At 39.6% G+C, this 15608-nt stretch overlaps 1 protein-coding gene and 1 long non-coding RNA gene across 3 annotated transcripts in view; one reads left to right on the top strand and one right to left on the bottom strand.

Moving 5' to 3' along the window:
* LOC139275023 (uncharacterized) overlaps positions 1-10867 on the bottom strand; it is a 40132-nt gene extending 29265 nt beyond the window's left edge. The window contains exon 1 of the long non-coding RNA XR_011595657.1: positions 10801-10867. This is a non-coding gene — a long non-coding RNA (uncharacterized lncRNA). The remainder of the gene's footprint in view (positions 1-10800) is intronic.
* Positions 1-15608, top strand: part of poglut2 (protein O-glucosyltransferase 2) — a 75234-nt gene that overhangs the window by 37403 nt on the left and 22223 nt on the right. For both annotated transcript variants that reach the window (XM_070891887.1, XM_070891888.1), the window contains 3 exons: positions 7576-7813; positions 11129-11338; positions 13557-13646. In XM_070891887.1, coding sequence (XP_070747988.1) covers positions 7576-7813; positions 11129-11338; positions 13557-13646 — 538 coding nt within the window. The remainder of the gene's footprint in view (positions 1-7575; positions 7814-11128; positions 11339-13556; positions 13647-15608) is intronic.

The following is a 15608-nucleotide window of genomic DNA, read 5'->3' as shown; positions in this document are numbered from 1 at the left end:
AATTTTATATGTTTCTATGAGATCCCCTCTCATCCTTCTAAACGCCAGTGAATACAGGCCCAGTCGATCCAGTCTCTCCTCATATGTCAGTCCTACCATCCCAGGAATCAGTCTGGTGAACCTTTGCTGCACTCCCTCAATAGCAAGAACATCCTTCCTCAGATTAGGAGACCAAAACTGAACACAATATTCCAGGTGAGGCCTCACATATGGCCCTGTACAACTGCAGTAAGACCTCCCTGCTCCTATACTCAAATCCCCTAGCTATGAAGGCCAACATACCATTTGTATGAATATTTTCTTGCATTGCCTCAGAGCTCTCTAACCATGTGTGTTCCCTATCTAAAAGATTTGTAAACTTGAATTGATTTTGATGACTATAGACCACAGCTGTCCATAATAGGTAGTAATGACAATATCCTTGTTTAACCTTGATGTTGTTATATGACAATCCAGGCCAAATTTCATCCTCCTGTATATTGTATTTTTGTTAATTTGCTGAAGTAGATAAATATTTATACAAATGTAACCTCATCAAGAAGCCCTACCGCAGCTGAAATTGAGACAGTCATAGAAAGTAAATAAATTACAGTTGATGTTTATATTTCAGATTTACTACGTACTATTATATTAACCTTTAACCATAGTTGGTACAGTATAAAAACATTTTTTAGCAGGTCATCAAATTTATGCAGCTTGGAACTTTTTTTTATAACATTTAACTGCATTTGCAACTGTCCCATTGAATTGTTGAGTGGAGAGAGTGGGTAGTTTTCACATTGATTGTATATACTAAATATTATAGGTTTTCATTATTTTGAATATCTATCTTATTCTTTTTTTAAACTACTTTTGTAATATCTGAGGTCTTCAAGCTGGACTCAAGGTCTTCATATCATTTTTATCATTTTTTTTCACAGCAGTAGCACGTTGGATTTATTCATAATTTTTTTTTCAGAAAATCCATGCTACTGTTAAGAAATGGCCCCATTTTAGATTTTGCTATTACATATCTAGCAAATTCTGTTATTCTCTTGCATGAACCTTACTTTCTTGAATCTGCTCGTATGACCAATAGTATCTGAGGCACAATATCTGCTCTTAATAACTGTTTAGAACAGATAAATAGTCAGTTGTAAAGCTCGCACATCAATTGCTCCATGTGTGTCTTAGTCAGGTTAATTTGGATAAGTGATCATCTTTAATCCAGCAGTTTGAAAAATATGATACGGCACACAATGCGCATAATACTTGGAGAACAGGTAAAGCGCCATGGTGTTAGATTGCATACAGGTCGCGTGATTGAGTGATATGTAGTGAATACTGATAGTACTTTAAGTTTCACAATATCCTTAAGTTAATGAAAGCATTCTTTAGCAATTTATAAGTAATAAGATTTTCCATTTATTTACTGAATTCAAACCAGTTTTATAGGTCTTTGGTGTTCAAAGAATAAACCATCTGGAGTGTACTTAGCATGGTTAGCATGACAAATAATAGCAGCTGAATCATCCAACCTACAAAAACTGACGGACAGGTAAACACCATCTGGTGCATCAAGCCTGTCCCACACAATTGCGATATCCCACCTGAAACCATGTGATCTCAAACTTAATAGAGGTTAGACATGACATGTACACTACACTTTTTAGATTTCAACATTAATCTTTTTAAACACTGATTAAGAAACTTTAGACAGTTCAAAAGTAAGCATCATCTGCTTTATAGTTTTTGTTAGGTAATGTAGTTTAATTATAATTTGTTTGGGCAGCTTTGTTGCCAAGAGATTTTATCACTGTTTCTCAAACAGATGGTCGTAGTTCTGATGCTAGTGCTGATTGGTACTTCAGTATGTCATTCAATATATTAATTATATAGTTTTTTATAGATGGGCGAGTTGGAGCAGCAACTCTTTACTGCCTAATCTACCATTTGAAGAAAGGAGAAAATTGACATTGTTTTGTGAAAAAAAACAAAAGCAAAATACTGCAGCTGCTGGAAATCTGAAATAAAAGCAGAAAATGCTGGAAGGACTCAGCAGGTCAGTCAGGCAGCATCTGTGGAGAGAGGAACAGAATGAACATTTCAGGTCGATGACCTTTCGCCAGAACTGGGAAATGTTCGAGATGTAACAGGTTTTAAGCAGGTACAGAGGCAGAAAGGGGGGAGGGGAGGACTGAATAAAAGGGTAGGTCTGTGAGAGGGTGAAAGGCAGCAGTGATTAAATGACAAAAGGGATGTTGGGTCAAGCCAAATGGGGGTGGTAGTGGGACAAGTAAAGAAACAAAAGATGGGTCCAGAGGAGCTATAAATGGCAGCAGCAGAATCATTATCAGAAGCTGCTGTCTGGAAAAAAAATGGGAGTCGTGGTTATGGTCTGAAATTATTGAACTCAATGTTGAGTCTCGAAGGTTGTAAAGTGCCTAATCGAAAGATGAGTGCTGTTCTTTGAGCTTCCGTTAAGCTCCATTGGAGCAGTGTAGGAGGCTGAGGACAGAGAGATGGGAGTGGGTGGAGAATTAAAATGGCAAAAGACCAGAAGCTCAGGGTCACGCTTGTGGACTGAATGGAGGTGTTCGGCAAAACAATCATCTAATCTGCATTTGGTCTCCGCAATGTAGAGGAGACTGCACTTGAGCAGCGAATAAAGTATACTAAATTGAAAGAAGTACAAGTAAATCGCTGATTCACCTGGAAGAAGTGTTTGGGACCCTGGATGGTGGGAAGGGAGGAGGTTAAAGGGCAGGTGTTGCATTTCTTGCGCTTGCACGGGAAGGTGCTGTGGTGTTTGAAGAGTGGACCAGGGTTTCATGGAGGGAAAAAATTGAATGTGGTGATTAATAAATCCATGGCTTGGCTACTCTTCTTTCCCAAGTAAAAAAATATTTTGTGGAATCAGTAAGCCACTGGTAAAAGAGGACAACTTGAGAGTATACATTTTTTTTAAAGTAAGTTATTCAATATTGGTTATCATCACAATTTAGGTGTTTTTGCACTAAATTTTCTCTCTGGTTCATTTTCGCCGGTCACTTTCATAAGTGGACCCTGCATCCTCTGCCACCTGAAGTGCATCCATTTCTGCAGGGTATCTAGATAAACGAAAGCTGATCCATGTATCATAACAGAGAAGCTTTACTCTGTATTTTGGTTACTGGAATTTATCACATCTTTCTTTATGGGTAGTGGACAGAATAAAAACACTATCCAGTTGAGACATATACTTTGAACCAATAATAGGTTTATTTTCATAAGATATATGAATGAACAGTGCACTGTTTTTACAGATATAATTTCCCTACACTCCTTGATATATAAAACGACAAATATACAACTTTCTTTCTCCTGAAATAATCTCTAACTATACCATTACTTTCTGTAACCTCAGATTAGCCTGATTTGATTGTAAAACTGGCATAGAACTTTAAACCATTCAGCATTTTGACTGATGACTTTGCATTACAAACACACTATCTGGCTTTATGTTCTGCCTCTTTTTGCTCTGAGATCTGCCATTTTAAGTCTGAAAGGGAAGTCTCTTCTCTGAACTGTCAACAACAGAAGGTTTAACCAAAGGTATTCAGAGATATGGGCCAAAGACTGGTGGGTATATGGAGTTAGCGTTAGATCAGCCACAATCTCAATAGACTGGCTGAACAGGCTCGAGGGGCTCAATCTCCTGCTTCTAAATTCCTATGCTCTAGTCAATTAAGGGTCTGCACCTTTCTTCAAAGGACTCAAATAGCTGTCAATCTGTATCACTACCCTGAGTTGAGTGCTTATCCTTTGATGTATGGTCAGGTGTCTGCCTGAATGAGCCATCCCACACACTATGCATATGGAAAAGACCTCAAGCGACCAGATGTTAATGTGATATGCCTGTAGGACAACGGAACTACAAGATATTTGGGGTTCTAAATGATGGCCTCCTTGAAATGACTAATTAGCACTTCAGGCCCTATGAATTCATCTGAAGAAATTTTAGTAGACTATTTAACTAGTTCAGCTGATGGCTTTCAGGTAAAATAAATAGTGTGTGTCGTTTTGCGAGTTAACGCCTTAAATGCTGATTGTAACAACAACAACTTGTATTTATATAGCACTTTCCACGTAGTAAAATGTTCCAGTGTTTCACAGCAGTGCAAACAAACAAAATCTGACACCGAGCCACAAGATATTTGGGCAGGTGACCAAAAGCTTGGTCAAAGAGATAGGTTTTAAAAAGTGCCTTAAAGGAGGAGAGAGAGGTGGAGAGACTTATGGAAGGAATTCAGAAGCTTTGAGTCCAGGCAGCTGAAGGCACGGTCGCCAGTGGTGGAGCGATTAAAATTGGGGATGTGCAAGAGGCCAGAATTGGAGGAGTGTAAAGATCTCAGAGGTTTGTACAGCTGGAGGAGGTTAGAGATAGGAAGCCAGCAGCAATAAACATTACAAGAATACAAATTAAAAATTCAAGGCATGCAAAAATCTATTTGCCACAATTACCAATTCTCATGATGAATTAATGAAGAGGCTGCATATGTATGAAAAGGTTGGGGTAAAATGGAGTTTGAGTGGAGAGGCATTTTTGGTAGGAGTTGGAATGGGTATTGGTCATCTACTGGTCAAGCAATTTAGGAGTGGAGAATGTTATTTTGGTAAGGTTGGGTCGTATGGATTTTAGTGAGTGTTGGTATTAGTGAATTTTTAGTAAATGGGGAGTGGTTGTTTAGTAAGCTGGGGTGATGGGAGGTTTAGAAGACAGAGGCAGCAAGTGAAGGTAAAGTGGCCTTTGGGGAGGTGGGGGGAGACTGCAGGCAAAGGAAAAGCAGGAACAGTGCAGATGGAGAAAAAGTAATGGATTGGAATTGGGCAGGAGAGGTAAGATCGTGTGAGAAGAAGTCTGGGGGTATGGTGAGGTCCGGACTGAAAATAGGTCAGGCAAGCAGAAGTGAGTGGCGGCAAGTGAGAGCTGGTTCTTCTCCTCCTCTCAACCCCCCGCCCCCCCCAACCCCCAAGGCTCTTTCACACACTCGGGGTTTTTCTTGGTCCACCAGCGTGTGCCAATGGTTTGGGCCTTCGGAAATATGTGAGCTCTTCCTACGGGGCGCAACGCACATGATCTTTGCAGCGCGACAGCTGCAGGGAAAATGCAGGGAGCAGCGCCAGCCCTTATACATGGCCTTTTTCGATCTCACAAAGGCCTTTAACACTGTCAACTGTGAGGGCTTATGGAGCATCCTCTTCTGTTTTGGATGCCCCCAAAAGTTTGTCAACATCCTTCGCCTGCTCCACGACGACATGCAGGTCGTGATCCTTACCAGCGGTTCCATTACAGACCCAATCCACGTCCGGACCGGGGTCAAACAGGGCTGCGTCATTGCTCCAACCCTCTTCTCAATCTTCCTCGCTGCCATGCTCCACCTCACAATTAACAAGCTCCCCGCTGGAGTGGAACTAAACTACAGAACCAGTGGGAAGCTGTTTAACCTACGCCGCCTCGAGGCCAGGTCCAAGATCACACCAACCTCTGTCATTGAGCTGCAGTACACGGACAATGCCTGCGTCTGCGCACATTCTGAGGCTGAACTCCAGGATATAGTTGATGAATTCACCGAGGCATATGAAAGCATAGGCCTTACGCTTAACATCCGTAAGGCAAAGGTCCTCCACCAGCCCGTCCTCGCCGCACAACTCTGCCCCCCAATCATCAAGATTCACGCGCGGCCCTCGACAACGTGGACCACTTCCCATACCTCGGGAGCCTTTTATCAACAAAGACAGACATTGATGCGGAGATTCAACATCGCCTCCAGTGTAGCCTTCGGCCGCCTGAGGAAAAGAGTGTTCGAAGACCAGGCCCTCAAATCTACCACCAAGCTCATGGTCTACAGGGCTGTAGAAATACCCGCCCTCCTGTATGGATCAGAGGCATGGACGATGGAGAGAAGAGACCTTAAGTCGCTGGAGATATATCACCAACGATGTCTCCGCAAGATCCTGCAAATCCCCTGAGCAGATAGGAACACCAACATCAGTGTCCTCGCCCAGGCTAACAACCCCATCATTGAAGCACTGACCACACTCGATCAGCTTCGTTGGGCAGGCCGCATAGTTCGCATGCCAGACACGAGGCTCCCGAAGCAATTGCTCTATGCGGAGCTCCTTCACGGCAAACGAGCCAAAGGCGGGCAGCGGAAACGTGACAAGGACACCCTCAAAGCCTCCCTGGTAAAGTGCAACATCACCACTGACACCTGGGAGTCCCTGGCCGAAGACCGCCCTAGGTGGAGAAAATGCATCCGGGAGGGCGTTGAGCTCTTCGAATCGCAACGGCGCAAACCTGCAGAGGTCAGGCGCAGGTAGCAGGCGGCAAATCAGTCCCACCCCACCCCTTCCCCCAATAAATGTCTGTCCCACCTGTGATAGGGTCTGTGGCTCTCGCATTGGACTGTTCAGCCACCAAAGGACTCACTTTAGGAGTGGAAGCGAGTCTTCCTCAATTCCGAGGGACTGCCTATGATGATGATGACTTGACCCACTCTGCTGCTGGCTCTTCTGCTGTAGACCTCTTTGATCTTCACCAGTAAAACTTCCCATCAGTTTAAACATCGAAGGTGTATTAAAGTCACTGAGCCAAATATGCCAACTTGAAATAGTATTTAACTTGTACTGTAAAATGACAAATGTACATTTTCTCTCCTCAATCTTTACTTTATTGCTTTCTCTTATTTTGTCAATTATTCTTCTGACCTCCTTTTTTCTCTTTCTCTTTCCTCTGTTCCTTTTCATTTCTCTATCATTCTCATCTGTCTTTCTCCACAGCTACTATTCAGTGTTCTTTCCTTCTTTCTTTTATTCTTTAGCAAGAGAGTCCTTTGCCAGCACCCATAGCAAGTAAAAACACTAAATGGAAACTCCAGGTTCTATGGTTTTAATCAAGTTGTGCAGGGATAGTCCCTGTTCTATGGCATTATTTTTCTGTTGCAGGTTGGAGTTAGAAAGAAAGAATTTTTCATCTGGTTGCGAATCTAGAATTTTTTTAGTGCCGCACGTAGAAATGGGGGCAGTAACTACTTCACCATCAGAATTGGGTCATCATAAGTAATCTAGGACACTTGATGTGTAAATTTAATATTTATTTAAAAGATTTTAAAGATAGTGGGCAAACACTCTTGAAAGAAGGTGTGGGCAATCACATAATGGGTTGTATTAAAGCACATTCAGTACCTGTCATAATTCATATCAAAAGCTAAGATTTTTAACTCCTTATTGGACTACAGTTCCAGGTATCCCCGGGTACCTTACCTAAGTGGCCATTATTTGTGTGTGAATAGAATACATGGAGAAAAGTAGAATGTTCAGTTTACTTCACTGATGAGCGAGCTCTTTATAACTCACTTTGGCACTCGTGCATCACCACGTCTCTCTCATTCACCAAACAAACTAACAAGTTTCTCTCTTCCCCATTGTATCTTTGTGTAACTTAAATTTATTTTTAAAACATTTAATCTGTCTTAATTTGACAGTTTAACTCCTTTATATCAAAGGATTCTTGATTGAAGATATTGCTCATTATTTGTATCCTGGTTTCCACAGAGTAAGTCTGGATATGATGTCTGTTCAGGCCAACACAGGTCCTTCTTGGGAAAACAAAAATCGTACAGCATTTTGGAGAGGACGTGACAGCCGAAGGGAGCGTCTGGAGCTTGTAAAACTCAGTATCAAATACCCTGATTTGATTGATGCTGCATTTACAAACTTTTTCTTTTTCCCCCATAATGAAAGCCTTTATGGTCCAATCGTAAAGCATGTGTCATTTTTTGATTTTTTCCAGGTATGTGGATTTGGTTTCAAAATGTTACCTCGTTTATTGTTTTTAAAAAATATACAGATTTATATGTTGCTATTATTATATTAATTAGCTGCAACATCATTTGCATTGTAATCATTTATGCTTACCAAATTAAGTCATTCTGTCTTTCGGCTGATTATAGTACCTTCCAGTATTAATTTTGAATATATCTGTCCTCAACATTATTACGCCCGAAGAGGCCCCGCAATCCTTATTGATTATACAAAATCCCACAGAAATGTTCCCTAATCACAGCTATTTATTTTGTCTATTTTCTGTGATTTCTGCCCCTCGCCCCCCCTCTCCACAACTAATATCATGATGGAGTTATACATGATTGATAAATTGACTTATTTGAAGATGTCTCTATTGGTTGATACAATAGAAATAAATATGAAATGAATAATGCCAACCAAGGAATCATTGGTCCTGAAATTCCAGCCTCTCCGGGTGCGTGCGATGTGCGCACACGCCCGAAGAGGGCCCGCAAGTTCCGGGTTTAGGCGCTTATTATTTGAATCTGTTTATTCAAATCACTAAAGAAAGGAAGAACATGCAGTGCCTTTCATGACCTCGACATCCCAAAGAAGTACTTTTAAAATGTAGTCACCATTATACAGAAACACAGTAGCCAATTTGCACACAGCAAAGTCCCAAAAATAGTAATAGGAAAAATTTCCAGATAATCTGTTTTTAATGATGGTGCTGGATGGATAAATGCTGACTAGGACACTGAGGGAATCTCCCTGCTCTTAATGGCCACCTGAGATATTGTAATGTATCTTCGAAAATGGCACTTCTGACAATACAGCACCCTCCTCAGTACTGCATTGAAGAAGTGTTAGCCTAGATTTTGTTTTCCAAGTCTCTGGAGTGAGGTTTGAAACCCTAGCTTTCTGACTCAGGTGCTACCGCTGAGCCAATGCTGACGCACATGTTATGTATTTCTATTGCAAAACAATCATGAGTGACATGACTAATTGTGCCTGAATAGTACAAATTCAGATTGTGCAAGTCTAGTGCTGATACTATTCATAAAACAGCTATTGCGAATAATGGGTGTTTCTGCTTTACATTTCTGGATTCATAATCACAGCTCTAGTTCTTCAATGTGTTCTATAAGAAATATTGGGAGTTTCTAGTGGCTTAATATTGAAGAGCTCTGGAAACCAGCACAAACATGTTCAAAGTTTTGTTAAAGCATATAGTTTTTCTTATGTTTAACATTTTTTTATATTTTATGATTGTTGGGTATCCTTCAGATTTTACTGGGGGACAATAGAGCAAATTAAGGTCACTTAAAATGCTCCTCTTAAGATATCTACTCATGACAAAAGGAATGCCTGAGCCAGGTCCATGGGGTCAAAGAAATGTGTGACCTGGTACATTTATTCATGCTGTCCATAATTATACTGTTTCCTTATCTAATCAAAATCTATATAAAACATTTCACAGCAAGTATTAATGCAAAAGCAAAATACTGTAGATGCTGGAAATCTGAAATAAAAACAGGAAATGCTCAGCAGGTCAGGCAGCATATGTGGAAAGCAAAACAGAGTTAATGTTTTAGGTCGATGACCTTTCATCAGAACTGGAAATAGTTAGAGATGCCACAGGTTTTAAGTGAGTGCAGAGGCGGGGAAAGGGGGGGAGGGGAGGAAAGAACAAAAGGGAAGATCTGGGAATGGTCGAAGCCAGGAGAGATTAAATGACAAAAGGGATGATGCAGGCAAAAGGGTGGGAATGGGACAAGAAGAAAAACCCCAAAGAGGATCCAAAGAAGGTGTAAATGACAATAGCAGAATCATTACCAACAGCTGCTGTCTGAAAAAAGCGAGTCGTGGTTATGATCTGAAATTGTTGAACTCCGTGTTGAGTCCAGAATGCTGTAAAGTAAATCAAAAGAACAGGAGCTGCTCATTTTAAATGTCATTTTAATTATTCATCCCACAACCAATCTCACCTCTGTCCTCAGCCTCTGTCCTCACTGATTCAGTGAAGCTCAAGAAACAGCATTTCATCTTTCCTGTTGAGTATTTCTAGCATTTTCTGTTTTATTGCAGGATGCATCAGCAAGGATCCTATATTCCAGTAATGCACCTAGCCATTACTGTGCTGCTTTAGAGATTACTAGGTAGCAGGTGGATAACGTAAAAGCATTGTTTGATTGCAGAAATTAACTTTTATTTCTATGGAACGGTGACCTTAGGAGTCACCATCTCAAAAATGTCCTTGAGCTGAAAAAAGTAGACGGCATCAGCCTTATAAAATGATATTTTATGTCTGGATTTTACAGGGTAATAAACCACAGAATTACTTTTATGGACATTAGAAACTACACACCTCAAAAACCTTGAAGTTTGATGGCATTGCAGATGTAATAAAATTTCAACAATTGAGGTGGGGAGTTCTAAGATGTTTGCTGACTGCAGGATTGTCATAAAAATTAATCCAAATGAGACAGTGGAGGTTAGAAAAAAGACCTTTGTTCACCTCACTGATGTAAATATGATAAACACTGTTTAAAATTTAGGAAAAATATAAATATGTTTTTTAATATTGAGACAGGACTTAAAATTTACCTTTTTTTCTGAAAGTCAGGTCCAAACCATTTGGTCAGTTCCCATTTGATATTCCTAGTGGACTTTGTGGCACAACGGTAAAGTTCCTGACTCCCGATCACTGCAGAAGGCTGCATTTTATCCCATAACCTACAGGGCTAATGACCAATAGCTGGAAAGTGGGATTAGGCTGGATAGCTCTTGGTCAGCCGAAATGGGCCGAAATGGCCTCCTTCCGTGCTGTAAATTGCTATGATTCTATGATCCCACCAACAAGGATTACCTGATTGAAATCTAAACTACAGTTAATAAACTTAAATTCTTAATAGTAATATAGAAATAAAACATAATACATTAGGATAGCTAGGAAGTTCACGTAGATAGGAAGAGTTATACATATTCGCCCACCTTTATACTTTAAAGTGATTCAGATATCTGTTAACCAGCTAGTTAACTAGTAGTATACATAGAGACCTGGGGGGAAAAAATATCAGCAATCAGTCACGTCATTCTTTGTCATTTTTTGATTCCACTGCAAGAATTATGTAATGTTTATGTAAAAAGAAAAGCTGTTATTGGTACTTTGACTTTTTAAATAGACATGTGATGGCAAGGCATTAAATAAACTGGACCACCACTGAGCAACAACATTTGTTTTGTGTATCTCACTTAAAGAGCTATCGTTTAAGTACATTGCATCAGATCTGAGAATCCTTTGAACTTTTTATCTTTGTAGTACAAGTATCAAATCAACATTGATGGTACTGTGGCAGCGTACAGAATGCCTTATTTGCTAGCAGGAGATGGTGTCATTCTAAAGCAGGATTCAGTCTACTATGAACACTTTTACAATGACCTAAGGCCATGGGAGCATTACATTCCATTTAAGAGTGATTTAAGTGACCTTTTGGATAAAATTCAGTGGGCAAAATCTCATGATGAAGAGGTAATTTTCAGCATGTTTTATTTTCTTTAATTACAGAAACTGACCATCATTCTTAATAATTGTGGCTTTTTATTGCTTTTTTTTGTTTTTCTAATGTATGAATGGAATACCATACAAGTACTGATTGAATTATACACACTTGCATCACTGCAGCTTTTGTGTTACATGAACATGGTGAGATCCATCATCATCATAGGCAGTCCCTTGAAACGAGGATGACTTGCTTCCACGCCAAAAAAGGATGAGTTTCAATGAAGGACCTACTATTCCAGTTCCCGAACTACATCCCGAAGGGTGGAAGTTGCCTGTGCGTGGATTTTTTTAACGTGTGGTGGCCATTGCACACCAGCCCCCATACTGGCTTGACAGAGATAGGTCTTGGTCCACTGGCAAGGGTTATCCAAGACGACTGGAGAACTGCTCTGGTGCACGGACCTAGTGCGCGCACATATCGCAGTGTGGGCTGGCCTGTGCTGCCCCTGGCCCCGAACTCACGCCTCTCCTGGGCCCCGATCACGTCCCTCTACAATCTCTCGCGGCTCCTTCGCCCTGACTTCGCCGTTCCTGCTGTGTCTGCCCATGCTCCAATCACCGACCTGGACTTTGACGTCACTCTTCGCTGCCGTCGCCCTCCTGCACCAGCTCGCGCTGCTCCCTGAAGTAGTATGCCTCCACGCTGCTCCTTTTATGGCCCGACCTGCCAACGGGTGTTTTCACACAGGTCGGGGCCTGCCACCGTGTGGCACTACCATCGTGCTAAATGAGATCCAGTCATTTGTATGAATATAGTATTGCAGTGAGATATGTGTTGTATTTTCTACTTAAAAGCTCTGTAATTTTCTCTTGCAAAACAAGCATTCTTGTTTAAACAAGAGTCTTGTTTGAAAACCAGTAGCTGAAGTATGGCTCCACTGTGATTGAAAAACAAAAACTGCATATAAAAGCATTTGAGGGCAGCCAAAATCCTAGTTTCTTGAACCGTCTAGGCCCTAAGCTCTGAAATTCCATCCCTAAACCTCTCCACCTTGCTGTCCTTTAAGATGCTCCCTAAAACCCACCTCTTTGGCCAAGCTTTCAGTCACCTCTCTTAATGTTTCCTTCTCTGGTTCAGTGTCAATTTTTGTCTGATTATGCTCTTGTGAAATGCCTTGGGACATTTTACCACATTAAAGGTGTTATATAAATGCAAGTTGTTGTAGCAATGTATGCTGCCTCCATTCTGGATAATATAGTTCTTAACCAGAGGTCTTTTTGGCTACTGTTCCAGACGTAATCCCATTATTTCTATCTCTCCAACTCCCTGTCCTTGTTTAACACCGTCTTTAAAATCAACCTTTTTGGTCACACCTCCTAATATCTTTCTTTAGCTCGGTGTACCATTTTATTTCTCCTAGCACCTCGGTGAGCAACTTTATGTTTCTCTATTAAAAATGCTATATAAATGCAAGTTATTTTAAGTAATTGTATGTGATTCAGGTAAAATAATTTTGTTGATTGGCTCTTTATTTTTCATAAATTAGCCTTCAAATTAATTATTCAAAGATTAAATTCTCTATTTGCGAATCTAAATATTTCAGTAGAATTTGTTTTTCATGAGAGTTGAAGAAGTGAAGTTGGTCAGTATATGTAGTACAAGACACTAAATTAGTTCAAGTGGCTGTATAGACTAACAGAGGATGCTCAATGAGCAGTAGTTCCATCAGTTAGTGAGTTAGTGTGAATTGATGACTGAGAAAAGACTGAGAAAAAACTGACAACTGCAGATACAAAGGTAAACCCAAAAGTGAATATAAATTAAAATACTATCTTTGTAACAGGAAAAAAATATATAATGAAGCGATTTCACTCGTTATTACTTCCAAATATCCTTTATTCTCTAAGATGAATTTATTCAAAGAATATTGTTGCCTAATTCTACTTCGTAAACAATGTGCAAACATTTTTAAAATAGGCAGGTGTTCTGTAACAAAAAGGTTGCGTATGTGGAAAGCTTAATAAAGATGAATGGAAGACATTGCTTACTTATTTATTGATTATTATCCTACTCTCCTATTTCAAGACCATCAAAAATCATGGAGGGCTTCTTTGTCTGGGCACATACTGGGTATTTCTGTGGTTATTCTGTTCCTGGCATGAAAGTGCAAATATCGGCATGACAAAAATATTGAATGCTTTCTTTGGAAATGTATTTTCTTTTTGTTTCTCATCTAATTTATAGGCCAAAACGATTGCAAAAGCTGGACAGGACTATGCTAGGAACAATCTTATGGCAGATCATGTCTTCTGTTATTATTTTAAACTTTTCCAGGTAAGTAGAAGCATTTACTATGTGAAAGACCCATATCTTAAACTTGTGGTATACCACAATTAATACCAAATTAATAGAACTGTAGAATGACCGATAAAGCATTTACACTGGTTTAAAGTAATTAGTTATCAGGTTATGAAGTTTCAATATTGTATTTAAACCTTTAGCATTTAGCAGGGTTTTGTTTTAAAATCCTGCAGTTTTAATGTACACTATGGAATTTCCCAATTTCTACTTGCCATTTAGAAGTATTGAAATTATTTGTTTGAAAGTAGTGGATTTTCAAGGAATTAGACATTTTCTTCCTAGAGTGTAATAAACAAAAGTGACCAGAATTCACAGGCTTTCCATGAGTTTATAAATGAAGCACTAATTGAGCTTTACTATTTTCTTCTGATAAATGGTTACTGTTCATAAAAAGAAGTCCAAACCTTGAGCAGAAGCTATTATATTTGTTAGAGGTGAGCTATTTACTATTGGCTATTGCACAAAGGCTACATGATTAAAAATCTGAGATTAAGCCAGTTTCCAGCCCATTGAAGTTCACCCCTCTGGTAGATCAACTTTTCCATCATATTTTCAATAATTTTCAGTATTTGCTTCTAGCCCTTTGGTAGAGTATTGTATAACATTACTGGGATATCAATCTTATAAGAAAATGGCAAGAGCCAGGAATGAGAAAATGGTGGTGAAGGAGCTGTGCAGACAAATTTGAGTGCGCAGTAATCACTAGTCTTTGTGGCCATTTAGAGGGAAGTGACCAGAAATTCAGAAAGATGCTAATGTAGCAGGTTGTACCCTAAAGGACCAATTGGCCTTTTCAAAGAATGACGGATTGCTAGGGACTCGCCTCACCACCTTCTTTTATCAGGAATAGAAGGGAATCATTAATGAAATTTGGGTATTGGAATCTGAAGCCTTTCCTTCAAACGTGTGACTTTATTGAAGGGCAGTATATCTGCCTGTCAGGCAGTTTCATGCAACAACAATTTTCTCAATGCTGGAATGTATGCTCAAGTCCATTAGCAACTTTGCCCACATCATCTCTGCAACTGTCTTCAGCCGATATATTCTCTCCCACCCCCACTCCACAGCTGGTACCCTTTTGTTCTCTGACTCAGGCTGTTTTGTGTGTACCCCCTTCCTTTGGGCCAATTGTTGGTGGCAGAGACTTTAGCTGCCTTAGCCCCACTCTCTGAAATTTCTTCCAAAAACTAATTTATTTCTCTTTTTAAAAACCTTTTCAACTCTCATTTTTCCTGTTCTCTTACTCCATGGTTGAACATCCATTTCTATTTGTGAAGCACCTTGGAACATTTATTATGTTAAAGAAGCTATATAAATACAAGTCGTTGAATGTTAGTGAAAGTTGACAGTACACACTCTAAGCATTTCTGCTATAAGACAGGCTAGATTATTTATATATATTTTTCTGGTGGCTGTAACAGTTTTCTAGTTGTAGGTACAGTTTTTTTTTATAGATATATTTTATATATAGGAACTAGGGAAACAAAAAGTTATTGGAAGAGGGGAAAGATTTACTCTGTTCACTATTTGTAGCAAAATCATATGTGTTTAAAGAACATGTTTAGGATTTTCCTACAGATAGAAAACCAAGGAAATTTTCCCCCTGAGGTGAAACTTGATTTGAGATAAATTAAATTAGATTAAGAAATAAAAGTCAACAAACAAGTAGGCTTGTTGGGAGTTATCAAAACCCACGTTTTTTTTTAAATCAGTGGCCCAATATTTTGCAGTTCTTGTGCTTTGAGTGCTGTTCAGGGTACTAGAAGCTTTCAGGCTTCTAGTACCCTGAACTTTCACTTTGTTCTCATTTTTACAATCTTGTACCTTTCATTGAACAGCTTTCTCTAAAATATAACTAAATTGCTAAGCACAAAATGTTTTATTGTACCTTCTTCCATATCGTGAGAAGCTCTTAGCATTTCAACTGTACATTTT

Source organism: Pristiophorus japonicus, chromosome 10 (assembly GCF_044704955.1).
Source record: "Pristiophorus japonicus isolate sPriJap1 chromosome 10, sPriJap1.hap1, whole genome shotgun sequence".
Classification (NCBI taxonomy): Eukaryota; Metazoa; Chordata; class Chondrichthyes; family Pristiophoridae; genus Pristiophorus; species Pristiophorus japonicus.
This window is presented reverse-complemented; position numbering and strand designations above follow the sequence as displayed.